The following is a 25,239-nucleotide window of genomic DNA, read 5'->3' on the forward strand; positions in this document are numbered from 1 at the left end:
GGGACACGGGAAGTTCCTGTTCCTGGCCATCGGCACCTGCCTATGGATAGTGTCTCCTCAACTGTGCTGCTCTTTGATGGCTACAGAAGCCAGAAGAAAGCAAAAGCCGAAGCAAATCCATATAGTTGGATTTGAAAAAGTAGATGGATAGGATGGGTGAAAACTCATTAACAAGTAAATAGTGATTTCGGTTAAACTATTGGCATTACATTTCCCGTGTGAACTTGTATGACAGTGACTACATTTGTGTTCAGTAGACAGAGATTAACTATACATTTAGGAAATATTTTAGAAAAAAAATTTCTTGTGCAAATGTTATTTGTATTACTCAAAATAATTATGTTAATTTGGCATGCTTAAACAGAGAAACAGCTCTTATTTCACATATAAGGATGGAAGCAGACCTTACCTGGACACTGTATAAAAGACCACTCATAATTTTTCTCTTTTGGACAAAGCGTAGTGTCAAGCACCATTTCATTAGAGTGCACACCAGCAGGCTTCATTGGGCCTCTTGATGATCCTTCCAAACATTGTCCTTTTCCAGTGTTACTGGGATCGTTACACCATCCACACCCGGGCTGTTCCAAACACTGTCCACAGGTCCTCAGTCCAGAGCAGTTTTGAGCTTTATTTCATGGAATACAATATTAATGTAAGGGTTTTTTTTGTGTTGGGGTTGGGGTTTTGGGTGGGGTTTTTTGTAAATAAGGGCTAGGCTTTTACAATAGCTGATGAAGATACAGTTTTGCATTTCTCTTTGCTTGTGCAAATTAAAAAATTTCAGTAACACTAGTAAGATTATCTCCATTTTCTTTAAATGTTGTACTTCACAGATCACAAAATACACAGCAGGTGTTTCTTACACGACAATGCAACAACAAAGATTTCAAATAAACAAAGATAATGAAGCAGAACAATAATACTATGCATCTTCATTAAATTCCATGATAAAATATATCTTCTGTACTTATTAATATATGCTATGGGATGCATACATTACTAATTCTACTGATGTAAACGGTACTTCCAACAAAAACTCTAGAATTCAAGACAAGGCCAATAATCCAAATAAGAGTGATAATAATAATCTAAGAATTGTCATAATTCAAACTCAAACCTAAACTTTATTTGGGTACAAAGTATCCCAGGATCGCACACGGGTATTCATCTACAAACATGACTCAGTCTTTTTAGACAGAACTTTTGAAACAAGCACAACACATCTTTCCAAAGAAAGAATTCTTAAGATATAACTCATAATGCAATCTCATTTAATTGAACTACACTTTAAGAGTCTTGTCTGTTAGAGTAAATCAGGTTTCATTTTTTAATTTGTATACTAAAATTTTATTTAAATAATTTAATTTCTCATAGAAACGGTCTTCCTCATATGTTACGAAATCTGTTTAGAATCAAAAAACCATCATATTCTGAATTTACTGGCATTTCTTATTAATAAAAATTTAACAATTTAGTATCTTCAGAAACACCACTAGAGTTCACCATTTCTTTGAGATTTTTCTGCTACATCTTAATTTTTTTTAATTAATGCTGTAACACTGAACTAAATTAACATCAGAATCATTTGAACGTTGATCACTAGGGGTCCCTGTCTCTTCTCACATCAACTCTGTAGACACTTAAAAAATAAATTTAAAAGCACACGTGAACTTTGGGAAGATTCTACCAGGAAGCCAGAAATAGACTAAGTTTCTTTTTAAAAAGAAAGTATTTTAAAGAGGTTTTTTTGGGACACTCAAATGGCTTCTACATGAGTGCAACTTCTCAATTTGGCTCAGCTGCAGCGAGGACACTGTATCCAATACTCATGTTCACAGCTACCTGGACCACTCTACTCCATAAAGGCAAGACTTGAATCCATGTTATAAAGGCTATACTAAGCAGAACAATTGCATTTCTAATTAAATAAACCAAGAGCAGAAGAAAGGTAGCTACTGTGACCACAGCAACTATTAAAATTGTTTAAAATTAAGGAAAGTTGTCAGAGAAAAAAACACTCCAGTCGTATAAAGATACATGCAGATATCAAGAAAACTGGCAGTTAAGAATCTGAATGAGATTTCAAAAGGACTTTAACAGTACAGAAAGCTGGAGCATGAGCTCTTGTATCATTAGACGTGGAAGAATCCAAATAGGAGGAAATGTTTCAAGTTTCCCAAACATAGAAAAGGGGGGGGGGGAGGAGGAGTTCAACTGTTCTTGGAAATCAATATCAATCATGTGACACAAAACAGTTTAAAGCCAGACCTCATCAGATCTGAAGCTGAATGATACAAATTTTGGTTTTTGAATACATTAGAAGATCAGCAGAAAAATAAAGACCACCATTCTGTACTGGCTGGTTTGCCCTTTCAGAGATGCAGTGTAGAAGATCCGAACAATTCTCATGTTGCTATTTATAAAGCTGGGCGAAAACAGCTCTGACATATCAGCAGCACTATCTTCATGGAAGATAAAAGAGAACCAAAAGGGAAAATCCTCAGATAGTCTCTGTAGTGGCATTCAGCTGCAAAACTGAAGAGAGCTAACTGAGAAGTGATTGTTTATGGAAGAAGGGAGTATTCACACAGATTTTTTTTTTTTTCCCTTTTAAATTCTAGAGGTCGTCCAAGATTGTTCAACTGTCAGCTATTCAATCCAAAGTCATAATGGATGGAAGATGTGAGGAAGAGTGGAATGCAACTTTTTGGCAAGCAGGTATTAAAATGACAAGATGTCTCCAATAAAACAGCATTCTTCATTTTAATTCCCAGTTGTGAAAATAAATGAGAAATTCTCAGTTGGTTGTTTGTTTTTTTGGTTTGGGTTGGGTTTTTTTTATAAATTATACATGCTTGTGTGAAGTTCTGAGGGTTTTTTTTATTCATTCAGAGCAAAACATTAAAAAACTCAGAAATCAGTCATTCAGAGTAAAAAAGAAAAATTTTTAAAAGAGGATTTTTAAAATTTTTTTTTAGGGTACAGTTACAGTCCATTTTTCAAGTAAGTAGAAACACTACCCCTTGATAAGGGAATCCACTTAATACTTCATTACCTCAGCAGCAATAATGATATATCTACCAAATAAAATTTTCAAGTCATTTAGAATGAAACAATGTCTGAACCATGTTTCATTTGGACACTCATTTTCTTGTTTAAATGCAAAATATCTAATGCTTTAAACTCTGAAAAAAACTGCTTACGGACATGGAATCTTGTTTTCCTTTAATTTGTTGAATAGAAAATACATTTTCACACAAAATTGCCTTTAAATAATGATGAACTGGTATATAGCAAATCCCGTTTGCCTTATTTAATATAAACTTCTACAGACCTGACAAAAATGACAAATTAAGTTAAAAACAATTTTTTGTGTTCCGCAAACAAATCAAATCTGCATGATGTGCAAATACTACCCAAACACAAAAACTGAATTAAAAGTTCAGGCTGAAATAATATATGCTATTTTAAAAAGCTAAGCATCATTCATGTGGCTTTCTGTCTATTTTATCTCCAAATTTTCAATCTATTTATCTTCTGCCACAACTCACTATCAATATTTTATAAGTTGCAAAACTGATTTCTAAAAGGAGTGAAAAAAAGTTTAGTGAACTGTTACGAGAGAGAAACATTGACATAATTACAGTATTATTATTCCAAATCTATGGGACAAGAGATTAAGTGTTCTTATTATCGCTTTGTTCTTAAACCAAACATGGGCTGATTGCTGGGTTTAGAGGATGTAAGATTCTAATCTCTTAAAATTAGAATGTATCAACAGTCCCCTATTATAGATATGGTGGGACCTTATTTTACTTAATATTTTCCCAAGGCTTAGCAAGTAACTACTTTTTGTATTTGCATCCATAATCTATTAAATGGAATCATGATCTAATTATGACCTTAATGCAAGTTGCTTCTTGTTGGACAACATCATCAATCCTGCCACAACATCTCCAGAAATAAAATGTTCCAGAGATGCTGATATCCAAAGACTCTTAAGGAAAGGGAAAGGAAGTCACAAGTTGCTAGAAAAACACTCTCAGAGAGAATAGCAATAATGAGAGTTCAACAGTACACTTCAGAAGTCCTATATATTAAGTTTGGGTTCCATTGTATTGGAGTCCTTACAAGTAGTATTGTAATCAAAACTTGCAGGACAGTAAAATTACTAAGATCCAGGCTTCTGTAGGATAGCAACTGAGGAATTTTTCTAAATAAACCACGACTGAGACAATAACGTAAGACATCAGGCAGTTCGCTCCAGCATCCACATGAATTATGGCACCAATATAAACTGGAACTGCACGGTGCTGAATTTAACAAGGCCCAGTCACTACAGACTTGGGAAGAAGTACCTTTAGCTGAACGGTACACTGAGAGGTACATTGAGTAGGTTTCGTATTCTCCAAGAGAGATATTGCATCAATTTCTGATGAAATGTGCTTCCAAAGGGGACGCTACAAAAATGTGATTTGAATCCACTGGCAAAACAAATCAGATTCTTGCAAACTCTGAATTCAGCGTATCTTTTTTTTAATAACTAGATGTGGTGTAAGTCTAAGGTCTGCCTATTATTTCTCTAATTTTAACAGTGTTTTGTTCCACCTCATGACCATTATTTGACACACTAATACTGGTCACATCCATAACCATGGTACTTTATCTGAAAATAATAAACACTTTTTAGTATCTGTTCTAACAGACTCAATACGCTTCACTGTGAAAGAATTACCAATATTTTTTCCTGTAAGTAGAAAATACATACACAGTACTAACTGCCCTCATTAGTGGCTATCTAAGGTGATTCCTCAGAAATTATTTTTATCTTTAGTGGACGTGCTGTGTCCTATTCATACAGATGCTCTATGAGTGGAAAAATACACAATGGTATGTTTAATAGGATGAACGTTCATTAAGATACTCACGGGAGCATGTGGCAGTTTGCCATTCTAGACACTGTCCGTATGGGAAGGAGATTATATAGGCGTTTGAGTCAACGCATCGTTTTGTACTGCTGCACCACATACATTCCATCCCGTTACTCGTGCAGTTAGAACATGTTGTTCGCAGGGAGCATGGCTTTTTGCAGGGTCTGGCATTCTGGTTGGGACTAACTGGAAAAGAGACACAAACATTTGTAATTTTGAACACAAGTGCAATCTCCTTTTTCTTTAATTGTATATTCCATTAAAAAAAATCCTGGTTAAACTGAAAGTGGTTGCTTCCTTAATTATCTATAAATAACTTCATCCAAACTTACACTGCAGTATATAAATACAATAATAGTTTATAAAAATTACTAAGTAATACTCTGCATGAGTCACACTAGAGCTCTAAAAGAGTCCATTTAAAAATTTTCACAGCTATTTTATCTGTATAGCAAAACAGTAAATTTAATATTCATTGCCCGGTAATGTCAGCTTAGTTACCTGCACATACATGACATAAAATAAGTCTCAAACGTCTACAGCAAGTACAGGAGAGTTCTGGGTCTATTGTTTTCATTAGTTTAACAACGTATAAGCAACAAATATTCTACTTATGACTAATCCCCGAAAATTTTGCCTTACAGAAAGACATTAGAATCCAGGGAAAGTAACAAAAGAAACATTGTTCAATGCAAAACAGATTTGCTTGGTTGTTAGGGTTTTTTTGTTGGTGGTGGTGGTGGTTGGGTTTTGGGATTTTTTGTTTTGCTCTAATAGAGTCCACATTTTGACTAGGTTAGAGGTGTATGTCATCTCGAAAAGTTGTAACACACAAAAAGAACTCGTATACCCTAACTCCTGATTTTTGCTTTGATTTCAAATAAAACTGTAAAGTGCACAAGAAAGAGAGTATAGTAATTCCTAGGCAGGAACACAAAAGTATAGATAGCACAATATTTTCCATACAGAAGCGCCTTGTGAAACATCAGGATTGAGCCCTCCTGTGTATTGCCATGGTTTTATATATTATTGACCCATATCCAATACAAGCTTAGTTCTCAAGCCATTCTTCATCTGCTAATATAGTACACCAAATCACTCAACCATGGCTGGTCCTCGATTTTACCAACTATGTACGTATTCAAGCTGTGGTTTGCAATTAATAAAAAATGCCAAAAAAAAACCTAAGAAAAATCAGCTGAACTATAAAAGTATTCTCATAAGGCTGAGGAACTTTGACAGCTATAGTCTTTGAAGCACCTCAAGATCAAAAACAAAACAAACCTAAAACAAGACACCAGTAACAGATGCATATAATGTTGATCTAATTGTAAAATACTGCATTTTAATAAAGTCATTTGTGTTCCACCGAGTGTATCCTTTACATTTTGAGATGTCTCTTCCATTGTGACTGTATCTTTTAATATCCTGAGAAACATCTGGTAAATAATTAACTATTGACTCAAAATTAAGAACACTGTGAAAGAAGACATTTTTAGGAAATATAAATGACAGCAGCAACGAGAGTACAATATATACTTTACAATTACATTACTATTTGGAATTGCTTAGAAGAAAATAAAGGATCGGTAAGATCTCACTGTGGTTACACAAGTTAACAAGTCTGACAATTTCACAGCAAAACCATCTGATTGACAGGCAGCGTTCCCAACACACCACCAATGCAGCTACTTGCCAGTTTTGCACAGACAATGCAAAAAATAAATCTGAAGGGGAAATTTAAAGAACTTCATGTGCTCAGTGCTCAACCTCACAGCCATGAAGAGAAACATAGGACAATCGGAACATGAAAATGCTAATTTGAACTGTCAAGTGGCTATTTGCCACAATAATCGGTGTATACAAACCAACCTAAAAGATGGAGACAAGAATTTTGCTTTTGTCAGTCTTTTAGACCATAAAAACGTTCAGTGATGTTTCAGAAAGAAAACAACAGCTTTGTTGAACACCTCCACAGACATTTCCATGCTACAATCACCATTGTCACTGACTCCTTCTGATTTAGAGGCAATTTATAAGACTTCTGCTATAATGCAAACTAAGCCACGTCAACTAATTCATAAATAAATATTTGCTGGAATAGGAATACTATTTGTTTTCTAGATTAAAGCTCCATATTTTTTAAAAAATAATAAAGTAATTTTTTTAATTATTTAATCGAAATTGTCAAACTATCCCTCTTAGCCAAACAAAACCCCAAACAGGTTGCTAATCATGACAGTAAGAGTAACTGAGTATAAGAGGTTGCTTACCAACAGGTTTTTCACACACAAGACCATCTGCCATTGCAGTGCATGGATTCGCTTTCAGACCTGCCACCTCTGCTCTTTCTAGATATGCACAGAAGCCAGAGTCATTCGGCTCTCCAGGAAGCCACTGCAGAGTTGTGTTTGTAAAAGGAGACATGTCATCCCATCCCCAGTAGGAGATGTTGATCTTGCGTAAACCTACCCAAGGTGAAATTTTCTATGAATCAGAATGAAACAAATGTGACATAATTAGTTAAATGCTTTTTTTATTTTTCATTAAAATAGTTCAAAGAATAGCTCAACAGCAACAACTTCATATTTTGAGAGAATTCACTGTGTTCTTCTCTGACTTTATCATCTCACCAGTCATTGTCCAGATAGTTTTTATCTTGCTTGTTCCACCTTGCCGAACCCCACCCCAAAAAAAGCAACAAAACTCCACCCATCATATGTTTCTGTTCTACTAAAAATCTGTGTTTGTTCTGTTCAAAGTCAATCCTGATTAGCATTATTTGACACAGAGTCAAAAAACAGGCCAAATGGTTTTAATGAAATTGTGAGGGGTTTTTCCACTGGCTACTATACTGATTACTAATTGTGAGGCCTATGTGGATAATAAAATACAATTCACAGAAATCAAACAACTACAAAATGTTCCATTCCATAAGCAGTGATGCACTCTAGCAGAGTCTTAAAAAGCAATGAGAAGACCCAGCCAAAATGCCACCACCCACTCTTGCTTCTTACTTCTGTATTTACTTCATAACTTCATTGCTACCCCAGGTGACCAACCTTCCAGGTGTCTGAGAGAGCTCCCACATTCTGGATACTAGAAAGAACATGATGTAAGCAATAAAAGTGGAACTTTGGCATCTGGAAAGTGGTAAATAATACATCTGTTGTCTTGTTTGTTATTCAGTTGCCTAGATTGCTGTATACTTCCTGACACAGCTGGTGAAGGAGCCAACAATGGAAGGTGACCCACTGGAGTTGTTGTTTGTGAAGAGAAAAGGACTTGTGGGTGATGTGAACGGTTGGAGGCTGTCTTGGGCATAGCGATCACAAAATGATAAGAGTTTTCAGTTCTTGGAGAAGTAAGGAGGGGGGAAGGTCATCAGAACTGCTCCCTTGGACTTCTGGAGGGCAGACTTTGTCCTGTTTAGGAGCCTGGTTGACAGAGTCCCTTGGGAGGCAGTCCTGAAGGGCAAAGGAGTCCAGGAAGGCTGGACATTCTTCAAGAAGGAAATCCTAAAGGCACAGGAGCAGGCTGTCCCCATGTGCCAGAAGATGAGCGGTGGGGAAGAAGACTGGCCAGGCTGAACAGAGAGCTTTGACTGGAACTCAGGAAAAAAGGAGAGTTTATGACCTTTGGAAGTAGGGGCAGGCACCTCAAGGGGACTACAAGGAGGTCGTAAAGTTATGCAGGGAGAAAATTAGAAGGACCAAGGCCCATTTAGAACTTAATCTGGCTACTGCTGTAAAAGACAATAAAAAAAATGCTTCCATAAATACATTAACAACAAAAGGAGGGCTAGGGAGAATCTCCATCCTTTATTGGATGCAGGTGAAAGACAGTGACAAAGAATGTGGAAAAGGCTGAGGCACTTAATGCCTTCTTTGCCTCAGTCTTTAATGTAAGACCAGTTGTCTCCCAGGTACCCAGCCACCTGGAAGACAGGGAGCAGAATGAAGACCCCCATGTCACAACAACCGCATACAATGCTACAGGCTTGGGTAAGGGTGGTTGGACAGCTGCCTCGTGGCAAAAAGGACCTGGGGGTCTTGGTCAACAACTGGACGAATATGAACCGACAGAAGTTGGAGGCCAATGTGGCTAATGGCATCCTGGCTTCTATCAGAAATAGTGTGGCCAGCAGGTCTAGGGAAGTGATCATCCCCCTGTACTCAGCACTGGTGAGGCCGCACCTCGAGTACTGTGTTCAGTTTTGGGACCCTCACTACAAGAAAGACATTAAGGTGGTGGAGCATGTCCAGAGAAGGGCAACAAAGCTGGTGAAGGGTCTTATGAGGAGCAGCTGAGGGAACTGCGGTTGTTTAGTCAGGAGAAAAGAAGCTTCAGGGGAGACCTTATTGCTCTCTACAACTACATGAAAGGAGGATGTAGAGTGGTGGGGTTCGGTCTCTTCTCCCAAGTAACAAGCAATAGGACAAGAGGAAACAGTCTCAAAAGTTGTGCCAGGGGAGGTTTAGATTAGATATTCAGAAAAATTTCTTCACCATAAGGGTTGTCAAGCACTGGAACAGGCTGCCCAGGGAAGTGGTTGAGTCACCATCCCTGGAAGCATTTAAAAGACATGTAGATGTGGAGCTTAGGGACATGGTTTAGTGGTGGACTTGGCAGTGTTAGGTTAACGGTTGGACTTGATGATCTTAAAGGTCTTTTCCAACCTAAATGATTCTATGATTCTGTATGTACGCGGCCCACATGCATCAGAAAACCTTAGATATTTATGCACGTCTCTAGACATCTCTCTGTAGAATGCTAAGTGTGTACAACAGGCACGTATAAAAAGTGTCAGGGACTTAGGCAAGATAAATTGCTGACAAACACAGACCTAAAACAATCCTAAATGCCTACTTTGGGGCTGAGGAATTCTAGACAAGAGAACCTTCAACATACTGACTGTTTCGATTGCTCTGCCAAATAATTTGGCCTCAGCATCAGTATATAGAAAACAGAGATCCTATTACAGCTATGGTGAAAAGCGTGTCAGGCCAATAATGAAAAATGACAGTGCAGCAGTGGCATTTGGAGAGAAATTCTTCTATTTGAGTAGCAGAGTATCTCAGAACCCCTTTAATGATGACAAAGTCCCAGGGAGGATCATGAAAGCCAGAGCAGCCTTTGGAGATAAAAGCAGCACCCCTGAAATGAAAGACTTCAAGCAAAAGCAACATATAACATAGTCATCTTCATTCTTAGTAGCTGTAATACCTGGAGAACTCATAGTCATCATGTCACATATCTCAAAATCCATATGGACCATTTTCGGCTCTTTGGTAGCATAACACATCAAAACACAGACCCGAACACCGATTAGCATGCTATCAAATGCACCCCATCGAAGCTACCGCCTTGCAGGCTCACTTATGCTGCTCTGGGCACGTTGTTAGGATGCCAAAAACAGATTATCCAAAACATTTTTTTAATGTCTGATTAAAACATGGTAAGTAGCTGAGAAGTAGGCCACCAAAACGCTCCAAGGACATGCTTAAAGCAAATATTCAGTTATGTGGCATTAATTGCATGATGTGGTGGACTACAGCTGAAGTCTGCTGGCAACAACGGAGATTGTGCGTTGATATCACAAGGCTTACCAGCAAAGACCACTGCTGCACCGCACAAAAGCCATCAGGAAAAAAACAAATAGCGAATAAAGAATTCGGGAAGTTTCACCCGTGACACCTGCAGCCACCAGTACCCTGTGACTATCAAACTAATTTCTTCACCAAAAAAAGCAGAAATCTAGTCCTTATCTCTCATCTCTCAAACTGATGAAAAGTTCAGTCATAATAGCTGGGAGTCTCAAAGTACTTGAAGCAACTGAGGGACTTCAAAGGCATCAGATGAGAATGCCAATGCAGCTTCTTCTTCAGGCTTAAGAAATAATGAGAGTTAAACAACCTTCCCTTGAACTCTACGTTTTTTTCATTTAATGCAAAATGAATGTAGAAATCCAACTCCTTTGCTTTTAATATCTTGCCAAAGATGCTTCTGAAGAGGAACAGACAGGAAGGAAACCAGACTGCCTGTTCTTTGTACCCAAGAACTCAGTGGTGTAAGATTCTAGTTTCCAGGCCTCTTAAAAAATATTGTTATCAAACCAGGTGGCTGAAAAATACCGTACAAATAAATTCTTCACTTCTGAAAAATACTTGCTGATGTGAAATCAGCCCCAGATATGTCTAAATTTTTTCTTCTCCAGAATACCAGCTTCTTTATTAGAAGGTCAGATGATCTTTGTTCAACACGTAAGTGGGAAGAAAGTTACTCCTCAGAGTTATAAAGACTTGTTCTTTCTTCCTCAAGGCCTTGATGACATACTTTCAAGATGTCCAAAAACCACAACCAAGAAACCCATCCTATCCTCTCTGTATTTAGCATTTACTAAGTTTGTTGAGAGTCACAGTCAGAGGAACCTGCAACTCAATCAGAATCAGTTCCTTTTCTATTTGAGGATAGAGGAAAAGCTCCAAGACACAAGAATGCATACACATGTGAACATGTACAATGCAAAAACTTTCAGTAAACAATGACATGACCTAGTACAGGAAAACATTCTTATTCAAGACATCTTTGTCTCACCACACCAGGTCTGTCCTGCTGCTCCACTTCCTACTAGGGAGCCAGACAACAGGTGAGTGGAAATGTACTGAAACTTTTTCTAAGTTACTTGACTGTGCCTATCTCAGTTCTTCAAGCTGACTACTATAGTATCTAACATGTGTCACAATTTTCCTGGGTGCTTTATAGTCCAGACTTGCTGTAGTTGCCAGTTCAGTGGGGACAGAGATGAATGGGAACTCCAAAAGCACGTGGCTCCTACCATTACTGGATTTTTCCGTTAATGCCAAATGCACAGTCATCGTGTGTTGCAATGGTAAGGAGGCAGCAAGGTCATCTAGAGACCTTCACTGTCTAAACCCAGCAGAATCCATGGTTTGATTTTAGCAAGGCTGCTATCTTTTGCTAGAAGCTAAAGATTTTATTAGAGCTACCTTCCTCCTTCATTGCACCAAAATAGAAAAGAAAAGGGAGCACTTGCTGTCTCTAGAGAATCTGTAAGAATTCTTTAATGCAAAGTATGCTCTGAAATGGTCTAGCTTTCAAGAAAAGAATGGATAATCTAGCCCAACTTGGTGCCGTATCTACCTTCGCTCATTTAGAAGTCAAACAAATGGTACAGCTCCATTTTACAACTGCTAATTCCTAGAAACTTGGTAGACATTTGTGGTCGTTCAGCCCTCACACCTCTTAACAAAGGACTAGCAGGCATGCAAGGTGGAAGCAGACATTGCTGTTCACGAAGATTTCAGTCTCACAGAGAGGCAGTGTAGAAGGGACGTCCCTTCAGATTTTACATACACGTATGTGCAACCATATGAAGACAAACCAGTGAATTTTCAGTGATACAGTGCATACAAAAAGGCCACAAGGAAAATGCATTACACACGTTCTATTAATATTCAGCTCTACCACTCTTCCATGAATATGGAACAATAAGACTGGCACCCCTACTCTTCTACTACTTCTCTGTTGCCATTATAAAACCTAAAATTATTTCAATTGAAATTATTTTCTAGCTAGAAGAAGTTAATTGTCATGTTTGTTTTAATAAAATATCTTTTTAACCATGCAAAAGAAAATTTCTTAACAGTTGGAAAAATTTAGTAGTTAAATAACAGCACTTCCTATCTTTATACATTAGCTGTCAAAATAGTTCTTTATTTGATGTCTTCACTTCCCTAATACTTGAGTCTTACTACCTACTACCACTGCCATTAATAAGTAATAGAAAAGCTTCTGGTTTGCATAGACAAGAGAGAAACCATTTGCTTTGAATCATAATCTCAACTTTGAATCTCTTAATCAAGACTCTCAACTGTATCTAGGGAATGATCTTCTATTTATGCCTCTAAAATTTTTTAATTTTTAAATACCATTATTTTTTAAAATAACGATTCATCATTGCTTTGGACATCACTGTTGAACATTTTTGTTCCCATTTAAAATCGTTAAGAGCTAAAAGCTGCATTTCGTCTACATCATGATACATCCACAAAAAGTCACCAAAACAAATGATAGCTTTTTGACCAAGTAATACAGATTATTCTTTATAGGATTTAGGAATTATTTCAGTTACATTAAAGATTTCTAAGTGAAATGGCAAAGTTTTATGAACTTAATAAATGTTCTTTCGTGTGGAAAGAAGAAAGGATAGGGAGGAAACAGTGGCTCATAGGAGAAAATACAAACTCCAGTCTACTATTTTTCTATTTTTATTCTACATGTATAGACCAGAATTTGTGTAAGCATTATTATAGAATACCACTGCTTATATTCCAGCTTTTCAAATTGAGACAATTTTTTTCTGGAATATTATCACTCACCATATTCTGAAAAATTACGTATACTTCCAAGTGTTTTAGTGGAGAATTTAAAAAAAAATAAAATCAGGCTTTAGAGTATATTTCTGAAAACTGCCATTATACATTATGTACAATTCATTTTAAAACAACATCAACAACAACCAAGCTTACTCTATAGCATTCTAGGTAAGTTATCAGTTAAAAAAATAAATAAATAACAGGAGAGAGGAAAATACCCAGAAGTGTTCAAAGCAGAATTTTACAGTGAAACAATGCAATCCAATGCACAGCAGGTGGCCAAATCCATCTTGGGAAAGCTTGTTATGGGCCCTACTAACGTTGCACTGGAGAATGCAATCAAATACATCTTGAGAACTATTCTATAGCCTTATCCCACTACACGATTTAAAATTTAGAACCATTCTCTAGACTATGTTTCTCCTCTCATTTATTTCCTTCTAGGCCAGTTTTTAGAACTCACGGCCCACCTTAGAAGCCATATACTTGTGCTTGAAGTGCAGCTAGTCACGCTTTATCTGTTTTTATAGAACAATCTTTTATAACACTGATAAAAAGTTGCCAAAAACGCTTTTAAGTGAAAAATCAACCTTTATGTTAAGCTAGGAAAGATTTAGGAATTATTAAATTCTGAGACAAATTGCTGGACAGGGCATTATTTTCATCTGACAGAAGAGCAAAATTGCAATCATATGATGCATACCAATAGAATGTCATTCTGTGCTTACATCTACAGTCCTATTTAATTGAATGCAAGGCAAGTTTTAACCATTACAGAAGTTTACTAAATACTGATCACTAACAACTTCAAAAGCATGCGCTTCTCTTTATTCTAAACCAGTCAATTTCAATTTTCTTTTAAGTAGCAATTACGGAACTATGTTAGAAAGGAAAATTGTGTAACCTTAACTAGAGAGCTGATACTTCATACTAAATCCAGTTTACTCAGAAAATTTATGTCATACTAAGTTGCTTTGAGATCTACAGTGAATGTGATCATTTATAGTCATGACACATTTTTCAGGCACTGCTGCTGCTTCAGCACTAATTTAATGAGGGCTGAAAAATTTGCAGATGAGTGAAGTGAGCCAGTCTACCTATACTGAATAGCCAGTTACTACTGAGGCTAAAAATCCTCCTCTGTTTCTTAATTATGCAAATTGCTAAGCAATTATATATCTCTTTCAGAAATTTATCCCCACCTTTATTTAAATTCCTTTCATTTTGGATCTTATATTGTCTTGGAAGGGTACGATACACTTCTGACTCACTTTCAAATGCGTGCACCACCATATGTTATTACCAAACTTCAACAAACTTTTCAAGAATCATTTGAACTCCTTGATTTCTAGGAAAATAGTTGCCCTAGGAAGAAACATATAATGAAACTTTGAAAATACAGTCGCCCCTTAGTGTTCACATTTCCACAACATTTACAGTTTTGAGAAGGGCTTGCCGTTAGTTTGCCTTTTTGCTGCACCATTATGAACAAAAAAACTGCTTACTGAAAATAAGAGCTATACTAAGAGAAACCATCTGTTCTATTTACTAGCTCATTGCTTGTTTTGTATTTAACTATGCGTGGATTCTAACTATGCTAGATACCTGCACATTTCACATTTCGTAAATATTTACCCAGAGAATGACACATTGTAAGCAGTGGAAGGAACCTGCACGGTTTTTAAATGTCTCAGACACAAATGATGAAATCTAGATGTAATTACTAGAAAAGTTATGCAAAAGAACACTTATTTCTCCTACTCTTTTCAAATTTTGCTGTTGTGGCATTGGTTAAAAAAAAAAAAAAGTAAAATCTGGCAAACCGAAAAGACTACAACTTCCCCGGCTTCCATCTACAAGCTAGTGTACCAGCGGGACTTTGGTTTAGATACATTTGAGTTTTCTTCTTTATAGGGGACAATTTTTTTGGAAATTCAGGTTATCTTCTCAGGCATCCAAAGTGAGTTGAGCTCCCCACTTCCTGAAACTAGGAAGACACTTAAACTAGAGGTGAACAAATGGGCAGTCAATGTAGCAATTCCAGTATGGACATAAAGTGCTGAAATAATTTATTAGACTTCCAAAACCACAATAGTAAAGTGGGACTGCTAGAAAACGCAGTAAAGAGACTAATTCAGGAAAAAAAGAAAAAAAAGGTCAGCTTCACTAAAACCAAACATATGATAAAACCACAAGAACATACAGCCCTCTGAGAATACTTTGAGCTAACAAGGAATAACATTGCCTTGCAAAGCTCACTAATTAACTGCAACGTACACTGAAGTGTAATTTATGAGGATGCTTAGCCCTGAGAACAGTGAGTTAAAGGAAAAGTTGCAAACAGTTTATATAATGAAAGGCATTGTTTAAAACTGTTCTCATCTTTGTTTATGCTTACTAAACCAAAACTAAATCTTCTCAAAATTTACTGCATGCTAACAAGAAAATTATTCTTTTTAGTTAAATCCCACAGTTGTAAGCAAACCCCCAAGAGAACTAATTGCACTTTTAAATGAGTATGCAACATTTGAATATTAGCAGGAACAATTAATTAACCTCATATTGCTGTTTAATCTACTTTGCAGAAAAAGTTGAATCTCCCCTTTCATAATATTTTGCTTACTAGGTCAATAAAACAGCATATAAAAAAAAAATCAAGTGTTGTTTTGCTTTAGTAGAGCAATCTGGAGTCTATCCATTGTGTTTACTTTGGCATTCTCTTAAAGAATTTCATTTATTTTCAATGAAAAATACCAATTAGACTTTAAATTATTGGTGATAGTTTTAGAACACATCTGCAAATTCAACAGTTTTGACATCATACTACAACGATCTTTATTTTGTCCCCTTCTTTAGTACCAAACGCACCTTATCCTTATCCTTTAAAAGGAGGCAGTGCATTGGTTTCCAATTTGTTGTTGAAATTAATAGAAAGTATTGATACACGGTGAGGTTTGGAGACAATGGCAGCCTCCTCCCTCTGAATCTTTCCAAAGGATCAATGTTCCTTATTATTCTAAACATGATGAAGAAATTGTCCTCAATTTGTCCCAGAACAAGGACTTTGTCGACTACAAAACAATCTACAAAGTCCCACATTGTTTCTATGAACAATAAATAATTATTAAGTCCTTCTAGGCCATAGTACTTTCTGACACTGTTTTAACAGTTTTTAAAATACACAAGAGTTACCAAAGTTGTTTTTCTTTTCTGAGTATATCAAATAAAGAAGAAAAAACAAACAGATCCATATTCTTATTTCCAAGTGTTGCTCAGACACATTCACTAATCCTGAAAGCTCTTGTTTCACATAGGCAAAAGATTTTAAAGCCTTTGATATTAACTACATGAGTCAAACTCCACCATAGATAACACAGATTAAAGGCACAGTGTTCACCTTACAGTTGCTCTGACTACATTTGTGAACTCCACACCACCACCTGTCACAAAAACAAGCCATCTAAAATGAAATCTCACTCCTTAAATCATTATGATTGCAGTTTGAGAGGAAGAGGCAGACCAAAGAAAATCAAGAAGTTTCAGAGAGCCTCTGTCACACCTGATAAGACATTTAGGCAGTCTCACACAGAATAAATGTCACTGGACAGACAGATACAAATGAAAAAACTTTTTTTTTTCCTAAATGCCACTGAAAACACCAGGATAAGTCATGGTACCATTTCATTAGAGATTCTGATAACTAAATGATTTTTTAACCCATGTACATACATTTGTCTAAACTATGTGTGAGGTATCTCAAATTTATATCACCACATTGGCTCAGGACATACTTCATGTAAATAAATATATGCTCAGCAGGATGTCACCTTGTTGAACTTCTAAGCTCTGAAATGTAAGAAAAATCTAGCTTTCAAACACTAAAAAAAGCTATTTCTCAAAATTTTTTTTGCTCTGTGCAGGTCCTACCTTTATTGGGAAAAATGCCCCAAAAAATTAAGTACATAACCTGTGTTGGCATCACCTTCTCGAAATGGAACAGTAAAAAGGATAATATAGAATATTTTGATTCACAGTATACGTCCCTAAACCCTTACACACAGATTTAGTGTAACAAAGGCAATCCCTAACTGTTTTCTTTGTATGCACCTCAATTCATCTGCAACATAACTTTGCAAATCACATGCTAGCTTGATATAAACTTTAATTATTATTCATAATTATCTTTCATTTTCCTGTAACTGTAAAATCCTAAGCTACTTAAAAATTTGGGGGTTTATACAAAAAAAGAAGTGCTGCATGTTCTATAAACCAAAATACACACTTTTAAAAGTGTTCTTTGCTAATATGGACTGATCTGCTCATAACGGAATCTTTTTCTGCGAAGAATCCTGTCTGAGTGTACCCTGTGGGGTCTGACATCTTTTGAGCATACATATAATTTCACGTACGTGCACCAACGATGTGCGTAGGCTTTCCATCAGTCTAAAAACATCAATAAGCATTTGAATATTTAACTGCTAAAAACTGAGTCTGACCACCCATGGACAGGTAATTAATCTCCAACTTCCCTTCTCTTTTCCCACAGTTGACAAATTAATATGGATCATATTCCTAAAGAATATTCTGATGGCAGCTTCCTCTGTTTGCCAGAGGCCTGTGAGAGTTTTCAGCCCTCTCCTTCCCCCACCGTTATCACAGAAAGCTAATTAGCTCCTGGCTCATTCCAGTGCTGCTGTGCAGGGAATCTCCACACGTTAGTACAACTAGAATTTCCACTGGTACAGCTTCTCTGTGACCCTTCATCCCACACCCCAGTTATCTAGGGAGCCAGGGTTTTCCAGAGAACAGGAGTATGCGTCTTTAGTACCTCCCTGTCCTCAACTGATTGTCCAATGAAGGCGCATGCAAACACGTGCCCTTCACATGGAGTGAGGTTACCAGAGGCTGAGAGTTTTTCATGGATATTGCGGTTTTCTCCATGATTGCTCTCTTTTAAGCTGTCTGAACTTCAGTTCGTATTCTGATACTGACTGCATTTCCAGGAGTGTGAAGAGATGTTGCAATCTGAACATCTGAAAGTGTTGGGCTTGAAAAGTTAAAATAAACCAGAACCTTGAATTATCAAAACAATTCCCTGACCAGCTGATGTAATTCAGCGCTGACACTAGACTCCCCAATACACCTAGGCACTTCATGAAAAAGCTTCTGTATTTTAAACTACCTATAAAGTACCCGTTTAGGAAGCGCCCCCCAGTGTCCTTCAACAAAGCACATAACAACAAGACAATTCTGAGGCAGCTAAGGCCCAGACAGGGAAAGCAGATATATTCTGTCTCCTATTGATTTAAGGCATTAGTATGAGAAATAGGGAAAAAAATCCCCTATGATGCACCACAAATTCTTACATAAGGGACAAGAACTATTGATTACAGAAGTTGTCATATGAAGCAAGTTATTTTGTGTACATTCTCCCTCCAAAGTATTTTCTTTATCCATAGACGTCCAGCTAATACATATCTACTTGTAACAGAAATTATATGTCCATTTTATATATAAATATGTATAGGCTGACATGCACAGGAATATGTACGCGTGTGTACATCTGTACGTATGTGTACACATTCACATATGCATAATACATGTATGTGTGTGTATATATATACGTATATACTCGTAGATGTACATTCCACAGAATAATAAGTAACATTAAATAAACAGAGAAGTCTGTAATGGAGCTGGGAGAACATTCAAATGACAATTATCTGGGACTCCCAAAGGCTTTAAAAAGTTTTATTCAAACCAGTTCCACTCCTATCTGCTCACTAGACATTGCAGTCACAACAAATAACATCTTCAATCACTTCAGAGGCAGCTGCCAGATGGAAAAATCCTGCATGGATATGTCACTCTCAGCCACAAACTGCCATTACTATTTCAATATTATAACCAGATTTAAAAATAGAAAACATTTTCTTCAGGTTATCAGAGGAAACTTTGCTACATCTGTTGTATTTTTTTTAATAGTTGGTCTAAATGTGGTATCACCATCTACTTCAATTACGATAAAAATATTAAGTTACAATTTCCTGAAGACAGTTCTTGCCACTACCTTCTAGAGATTTTTGATCTGCACACTAATGACAGTGGTCTTTTCAGGCAGGTGAGTTTAACCAAATTTTCTTTTTTAGATCTACTATTTAACTGTTAATAGTGAGGTCCACACATCTCCTTTCTGGCTACTGCCAAAGGGAGAAAATGCATTTAACATACAGAAAGAATAATGGTAGGGCAATTAAAAGTAATGCTTTCATGCAGGAGTTGAAGAAATCCCTAAATAGCTACAATGTGAACACTCAAAGAAAGCGCTCCATTTCCGTGAGGGCTTTTCGACACCTAAAACTGTGTGTAGTGTAAGCACAGTCAGTTCCCTTCTAAAATGAGCGATTTAGAACAGAAAGAAATGTCATGTCACATCAGTAGTCATTATAGTTTCCTGATGGATTAGCCAAACTATTCACCACCCAAAAAGCAATCCTGCAAGCAGTTTTATGGATACTGATGTGAAAGTCAGGATTTTTTTTCGCTGTTATAGTGAAAATAATTTTTTCTTGTTTTGATTCCTGCTGTCACAGTGTATTGGAAAGGGCTGGGATTTCCTAGCTCAGTGTTCCAGACATTCTCTTGAGTCACGTCTTGTAAGTAAACAGTAACCTGCAACAGTTAAATCCAGTAAGGAGAAACATTTGGGAACTGCTGTGTCATTAGCTTTAAATATGAGATTTTCTTAATATCCTACACCTCACTTATATCAGCCTTTAGCACCACGCTACATTTCTTTGAAGGCATAAACTCTCCTCTCTTTGGAGAAATCCCCAAAATAGATTTCTCAAAGCAAATTTAATTCACATAAGCATCAATTACAGTTACTCAAGTTACCTGAAGTGTATACTTCTGTATTTCATCCAGAACAAATTCCACTTCTTTTGAGGTTGTTAATGATGCAAGATTCCCACTTAAATTGTAGCAATACAGTTTGGCATTGTCATAGCTTTCACGACTGGAATTTATGCGGAGGCAGGCATCTCCAATATGACTCCATCCTTCCCCACACAGGTGAGCTAGTGTAAAAAGCATACAATTAAAGCTGATTTGAAAAAACTTATAAAAAGCCTAAGGGAAATCTGAATTTTATCTTCCTGAGATCATAATTCAAAATACATCCCACACTCAATTTCCCTTTTCACATCACGTAAATTCTACAACACCAAGTTGTACCATATCGAATAGCGTATTTTTATGAAAAGAAACTTTTAACAACTTAAAAATATTTAAGATATATGCTAAGTTTCAATGTAACAATATTGTTGTGACACTATTTCTTCTCTGTATTCATATTTGAGCACAACTAAACATTAAAGATTAGATTAGGTGTGTAATTAATAGTGCTTTACTGATCACTTTACCTAAATGTTATGTAAATTTCAAATCTAGAATCTCTCTAGAATCAAGAGATCGCATATTTATCCTATTTATCATCCTATCTTTGCCTTTATATTTGCCTAAATATAGATACATAGATTCATATAAATGCGATCAGAATGACAGGAAATTCAGGTATTTCCTCCTTGACATATTTCAGCATTACTCAGATTCAGATAACTATCAAAAGATAATTAATTCAGAGCAACTATTATAGCTAATCTTTACAAAGATTACACAAATGCAGTTTTAAGCTGCACAGAATAAATTGATTAAAGTTATTTAATTAATAATCTCTGTGAAAAAAAAACAACTGTGTTCATTAACTTCATCTGGACATAAAGATCAAATGGAAAAGGTTCTGATATCTAACTGCATATATGTAGTTATGAATAGGAATTAAGGAATAAATACTATTTCAGAACATTAACAGTCACCTTCTGAGAATATTCTATATTAGCATTTCAATATTCACTGCTTTCATAGTCTCACCAACATTAGACAATCAAGAAACTAGATCTTAGGCCCTATCTGCACAGGAAAATTGAAGTATAATTGAAGTATAATTTATAAAGATAAAACCCCAGCTAGCAAAAGTAACAGTGTCAGTGAATATGTAACAGTAAAGGACTCAGTATGGCAATTCAGCTCTGCACTCAGTGATCCCCACAGGCAAGAACCCGTCACTAGCTTGTGCAGAGGTGCATGCCATTATGCCTTCACAATATTATTATCCCTCCTAACATGATTAAAGGTAGCATCGATAAGCCAATCAGTGATGTAATTACATCTGTGTGCACCTGTACAGGCACAGCCAGGCAGGGAGAGGCAGCACAAGTAAACCAAATCCAGGTCTTCTCACCGAACAAATATTCTTTGGCAACAACAGAGGAGATTTACTCAGTTCTGAAATCAACCATTAAAAGCAGCGTTGCCGCCCCACAGCCCTTACCAGGTAGTGCCTGGCACTCCTGCTGCCGCTGGTCCCACTGGCAGTTCAGGTGTAGCGAGCAGCTTTTGCAGCTGGTCAGTTTATTGCAGATCTGTTCGTTCCTCACATGGCATTTGGTGTAGTTTTTAACCGACTATAAAAACAAAGCAGACAAACCAGCATCTCAAACGTATGTCAAAATATTAACAAACCAGAAGTCAAAACTGAAATACACAGCAGGTGGATCCCTCCCAGGAAATCACAGCCACGTAAAAGGTAGGCTGAATTTGAGCTCTTTGTTTAGATTCCCTTATCAGTCGCAGAGAGTATGAAAAGCATCTCTAGAGCACAAACCACCCCACTTGTCCTACACAACTAACTTTTGAGTGGACCAAACAGTACTTTGAAGATGTCCCTTCCCTCTACAGAGCCCAGAAAGAGCTTAAACAATGAAACTACATCTCTATGTCTTAGATAGGTAAGGGATATGCTCTCACTATATTATTTCATCCTATGCAGGTTAAAGCAAGCAAAATAATCAAACAGAATATTAAAAATTGCATAAGATACAGGTGTAAAATAATTACTTATCACTGACTGAAGGTGCAAGAATATGCTCTATTTTGTTTTATCTGGATTAAATGAAACAAAAATAGGAGCTATTGACCAGCAGTCAAAAAAACACAAGAAAGATTTGTCACAGAACCACAGAATGGTTGAGGTTGGAAGGGACCTCGGGAGCTCATCTTGGCTAACCCTAGCAACTTTCGTCTTTAACAACAAAAGATTAATTTATGCATAGTAGCAGAAACGGATTGCACTTAGATAGCAAATGAATGGTTTACACGACAATTTTGGTTGCTTTTCTTTCTAATAGACTCCTGGAGTACAATAAAGCACATCTAAAGGGGCAGTATGACAATAAGTTACACAGATTTTAGTAATAGAATGATGATGATGATCCACCTACAGCAGGGCATCAATCTACTGCAGCCAGGAGGGAAAACAACCAGCCTCATTTTATTTAATTTTTTTTACTTTAAATCCTGAAATAATGCAATTGTTACAATGAATTTTCAATCTCACATAGGACCAGCTTCATTCCTGCGGAGAACAGTGCTGTTTAGGGATTTTTTTGTTTCCTTTATTGGATCAGGTATCCATCAGTGAGCTTATTATAAAAGGTACTCACTATTTTTCTGGTCTATAGGCTTCTATGGCCTTCTGGCCTTCATAGGCTACTATGAAGCAAAAAAGAACTAGAGAAGCAGTTCTAGGAGAAGGCATCTACACCACAGTATGAAACAGAGCCAAAGGCAATGCCATAAAGTAACAGAATGTCCATCTAGGCCAATAAATGCATACAAACAGTAAAGCGCAAAAAAAAATTTTACACAAACCCACACGTAGTTTCACTCAATCTTGAAGCATATTCACAAAACTGCCTAAGAAATGCTTTAAAGTTAATTTTAGAGCACAAGTAACCACCGTCTCCTCATTTACAGTATCTCAACTAATACTCACTCTCAACGCTTCATGATGACATAGTCAAAATCCTTTATCATTCCGACTGTTTTTGAAAATTATATACTCTTTAGTGATATTACATACAGATTACAGTCTTCTAACTAAACCAAGATATTTGCTCTATTACTTTCAAAGCATGAAGCTTGTTGTACGCTGGTTATTTAATGTTTAAAATAAAATTCAAAGTACTAGTGACTATTCTATAATAATGTTCTCTGTTGTATTCCCTTATTCCCAGCACTTATTTCCCTTAAATCCAATTTAAATATTGCTTGCGTGAAAATCTCATTAGTTCAGTGTAGATGTGAATCCAATAGGTAATTCATATTAACACAATATTAAGGTTATAACTTAAGCTACCAAAGCCAATGAAATTCAGAAATATGACAGCCCATCTGTTACTGAAGCTCTATATTGCTGTAGGATACTTATAATGTTTACACACCGAAGTCTGAGTAAATCATGTTATGTATAAAGCTTCCCACTTATGTCTGATTTACTTAGGTTTTTCAGTACTGATCTTGATATGGTGGTATATAGACAGACTTATGAACTGCAGTGATTTTCTGAATATCCACTGCAGAATGAAAATATAGTAGTTTATCTCAGAATTTCAGAAATTGCTATTAATAACGTACCCTTGTCGTCCTCCTGGATTTTTCAGGTTAACAGTATAATCTTGTCTAGTTTGCCTGTTCTAACTGTAAACTATTAATCTACTAGATTTGCTATTATTTCTCTGAAGCTACTCCCAAATCTTACTATTGGGTACACCTTAGTCTTAAATTTTCATTTTTCCTCCAAGATAAATTTGATTCTCTTCATAATTCCTTCTACTACTTTATTCATTTCCCCTTGATTATTCTTTGAGTTCCTCAAGTGTAGGCAGATTGCTGTTTATTATTATTGTTATTATTATTATTGGTATTAGCATAGCATCCAAGGACTCCCATCATGAAAGAGGCCGTTAACCTTCTGGAAGCAGTGCAAGCATTAAAGAGACAATGATTCTTGTCTTTAAGGCACTGTGTAAAAATATTTAACAATGTAGGACTATAGTTCTCTTTGAAGCATCCTCTACTATCCTACACCCCTCAGCAAGATGCTCTTTATCATACCCTTCATGGGTTCTACAACGTTTAGTTTATGTTGCCACAGTCAGATATAAACTACTTTTAAATCATATACCTATTTGGTCTGTATTTCAGTTACTTATGTCAACCAGGGCTTTATCGTATTGCACATGTGGAGACTGACACACAGGAAATCCAGAGACTGCTACTGGAGGTAAGAGTGTGGTTGGTCACTGTTGCAGAAGGAACATATCCCCCTTGTAGGAACATAGAATCATTCAGGTTGGAAAAGACCCTTGGGATCATCGAGTCCAACCATCAGCCCCACTCTACAGAGTTCTCCCTTACACCATATCCCCCAACACCACATCTAAATGACTCTTAAACGCATTCAGGGATGGCGACTCCACCACCTCCCTGGGCAGCCTATTCCAGTGTCTGACCACTCTTTCTGTGAAGAATTTTTTCCTAATGAACACTCTAAACCTACCCTGTTGCAGCTTGAAGCCATTCCCTCTTGTTCTATCGCTAATTACCTGTGAGAAGAGACCAGCACCAACCTCTCTACAATGGCCTTTCAAGTAGTTGTAGAGTGATGAGGTCTCCCCTCAGCCTCCTCTTCCTCAAACCAAACAGTCCCAGCTCCCTCAATCGCTCCTCCTAAGATTTATTCTCCAGGCCCTTCACCAGCTTCGTTGCCCTCCTCTGCACTCGCTCCAGCACCTCAATATCTCTCTCGTATTGAGGTGCCCCAAACTGGACACAATACTCAAGGTGTGGCCTCACCAGTGCTGAGTACAGGGGGACAATCACCTCCCTCCTTCTGCTGGTCACACTATTTCTAATACAAGCCAGGATGCCACTGGCTTTCCTGGCCACCTGGGCACACTGCTGGCTCATGTTCAGCCACTTGTCAATTAGAACCCTCAGGTCCT

General features: G+C 36.9%; 1 protein-coding gene across 6 annotated transcripts in view; it reads right to left on the minus strand.

Moving 5' to 3' along the window:
• Positions 1 to 25,239, minus strand: part of ATRNL1 (attractin like 1) — a 527,881-nt gene that overhangs the window by 386,363 nt on the left and 116,279 nt on the right. For all 6 annotated transcript variants that reach the window (XM_063338744.1, XM_063338742.1, XM_063338741.1 and 3 more), the window contains exons 14-18: positions 21,726 to 21,858; positions 20,231 to 20,412; positions 7,208 to 7,421; positions 4,932 to 5,120; positions 410 to 628 (exon numbers count right to left, since the gene is read on the minus strand). In XM_063338744.1, the coding sequence (XP_063194814.1) occupies positions 410 to 628; positions 4,932 to 5,120; positions 7,208 to 7,421; positions 20,231 to 20,412; positions 21,726 to 21,858 (937 nt within the window). The remainder of the gene's footprint in view (positions 1 to 409; positions 629 to 4,931; positions 5,121 to 7,207; positions 7,422 to 20,230; positions 20,413 to 21,725; positions 21,859 to 25,239) is intronic.

The sequence above is a fragment of the Chroicocephalus ridibundus genome, chromosome 6 (assembly GCF_963924245.1).
Source record: "Chroicocephalus ridibundus chromosome 6, bChrRid1.1, whole genome shotgun sequence".
Classification (NCBI taxonomy): Eukaryota; Metazoa; Chordata; class Aves; order Charadriiformes; family Laridae; genus Chroicocephalus; species Chroicocephalus ridibundus.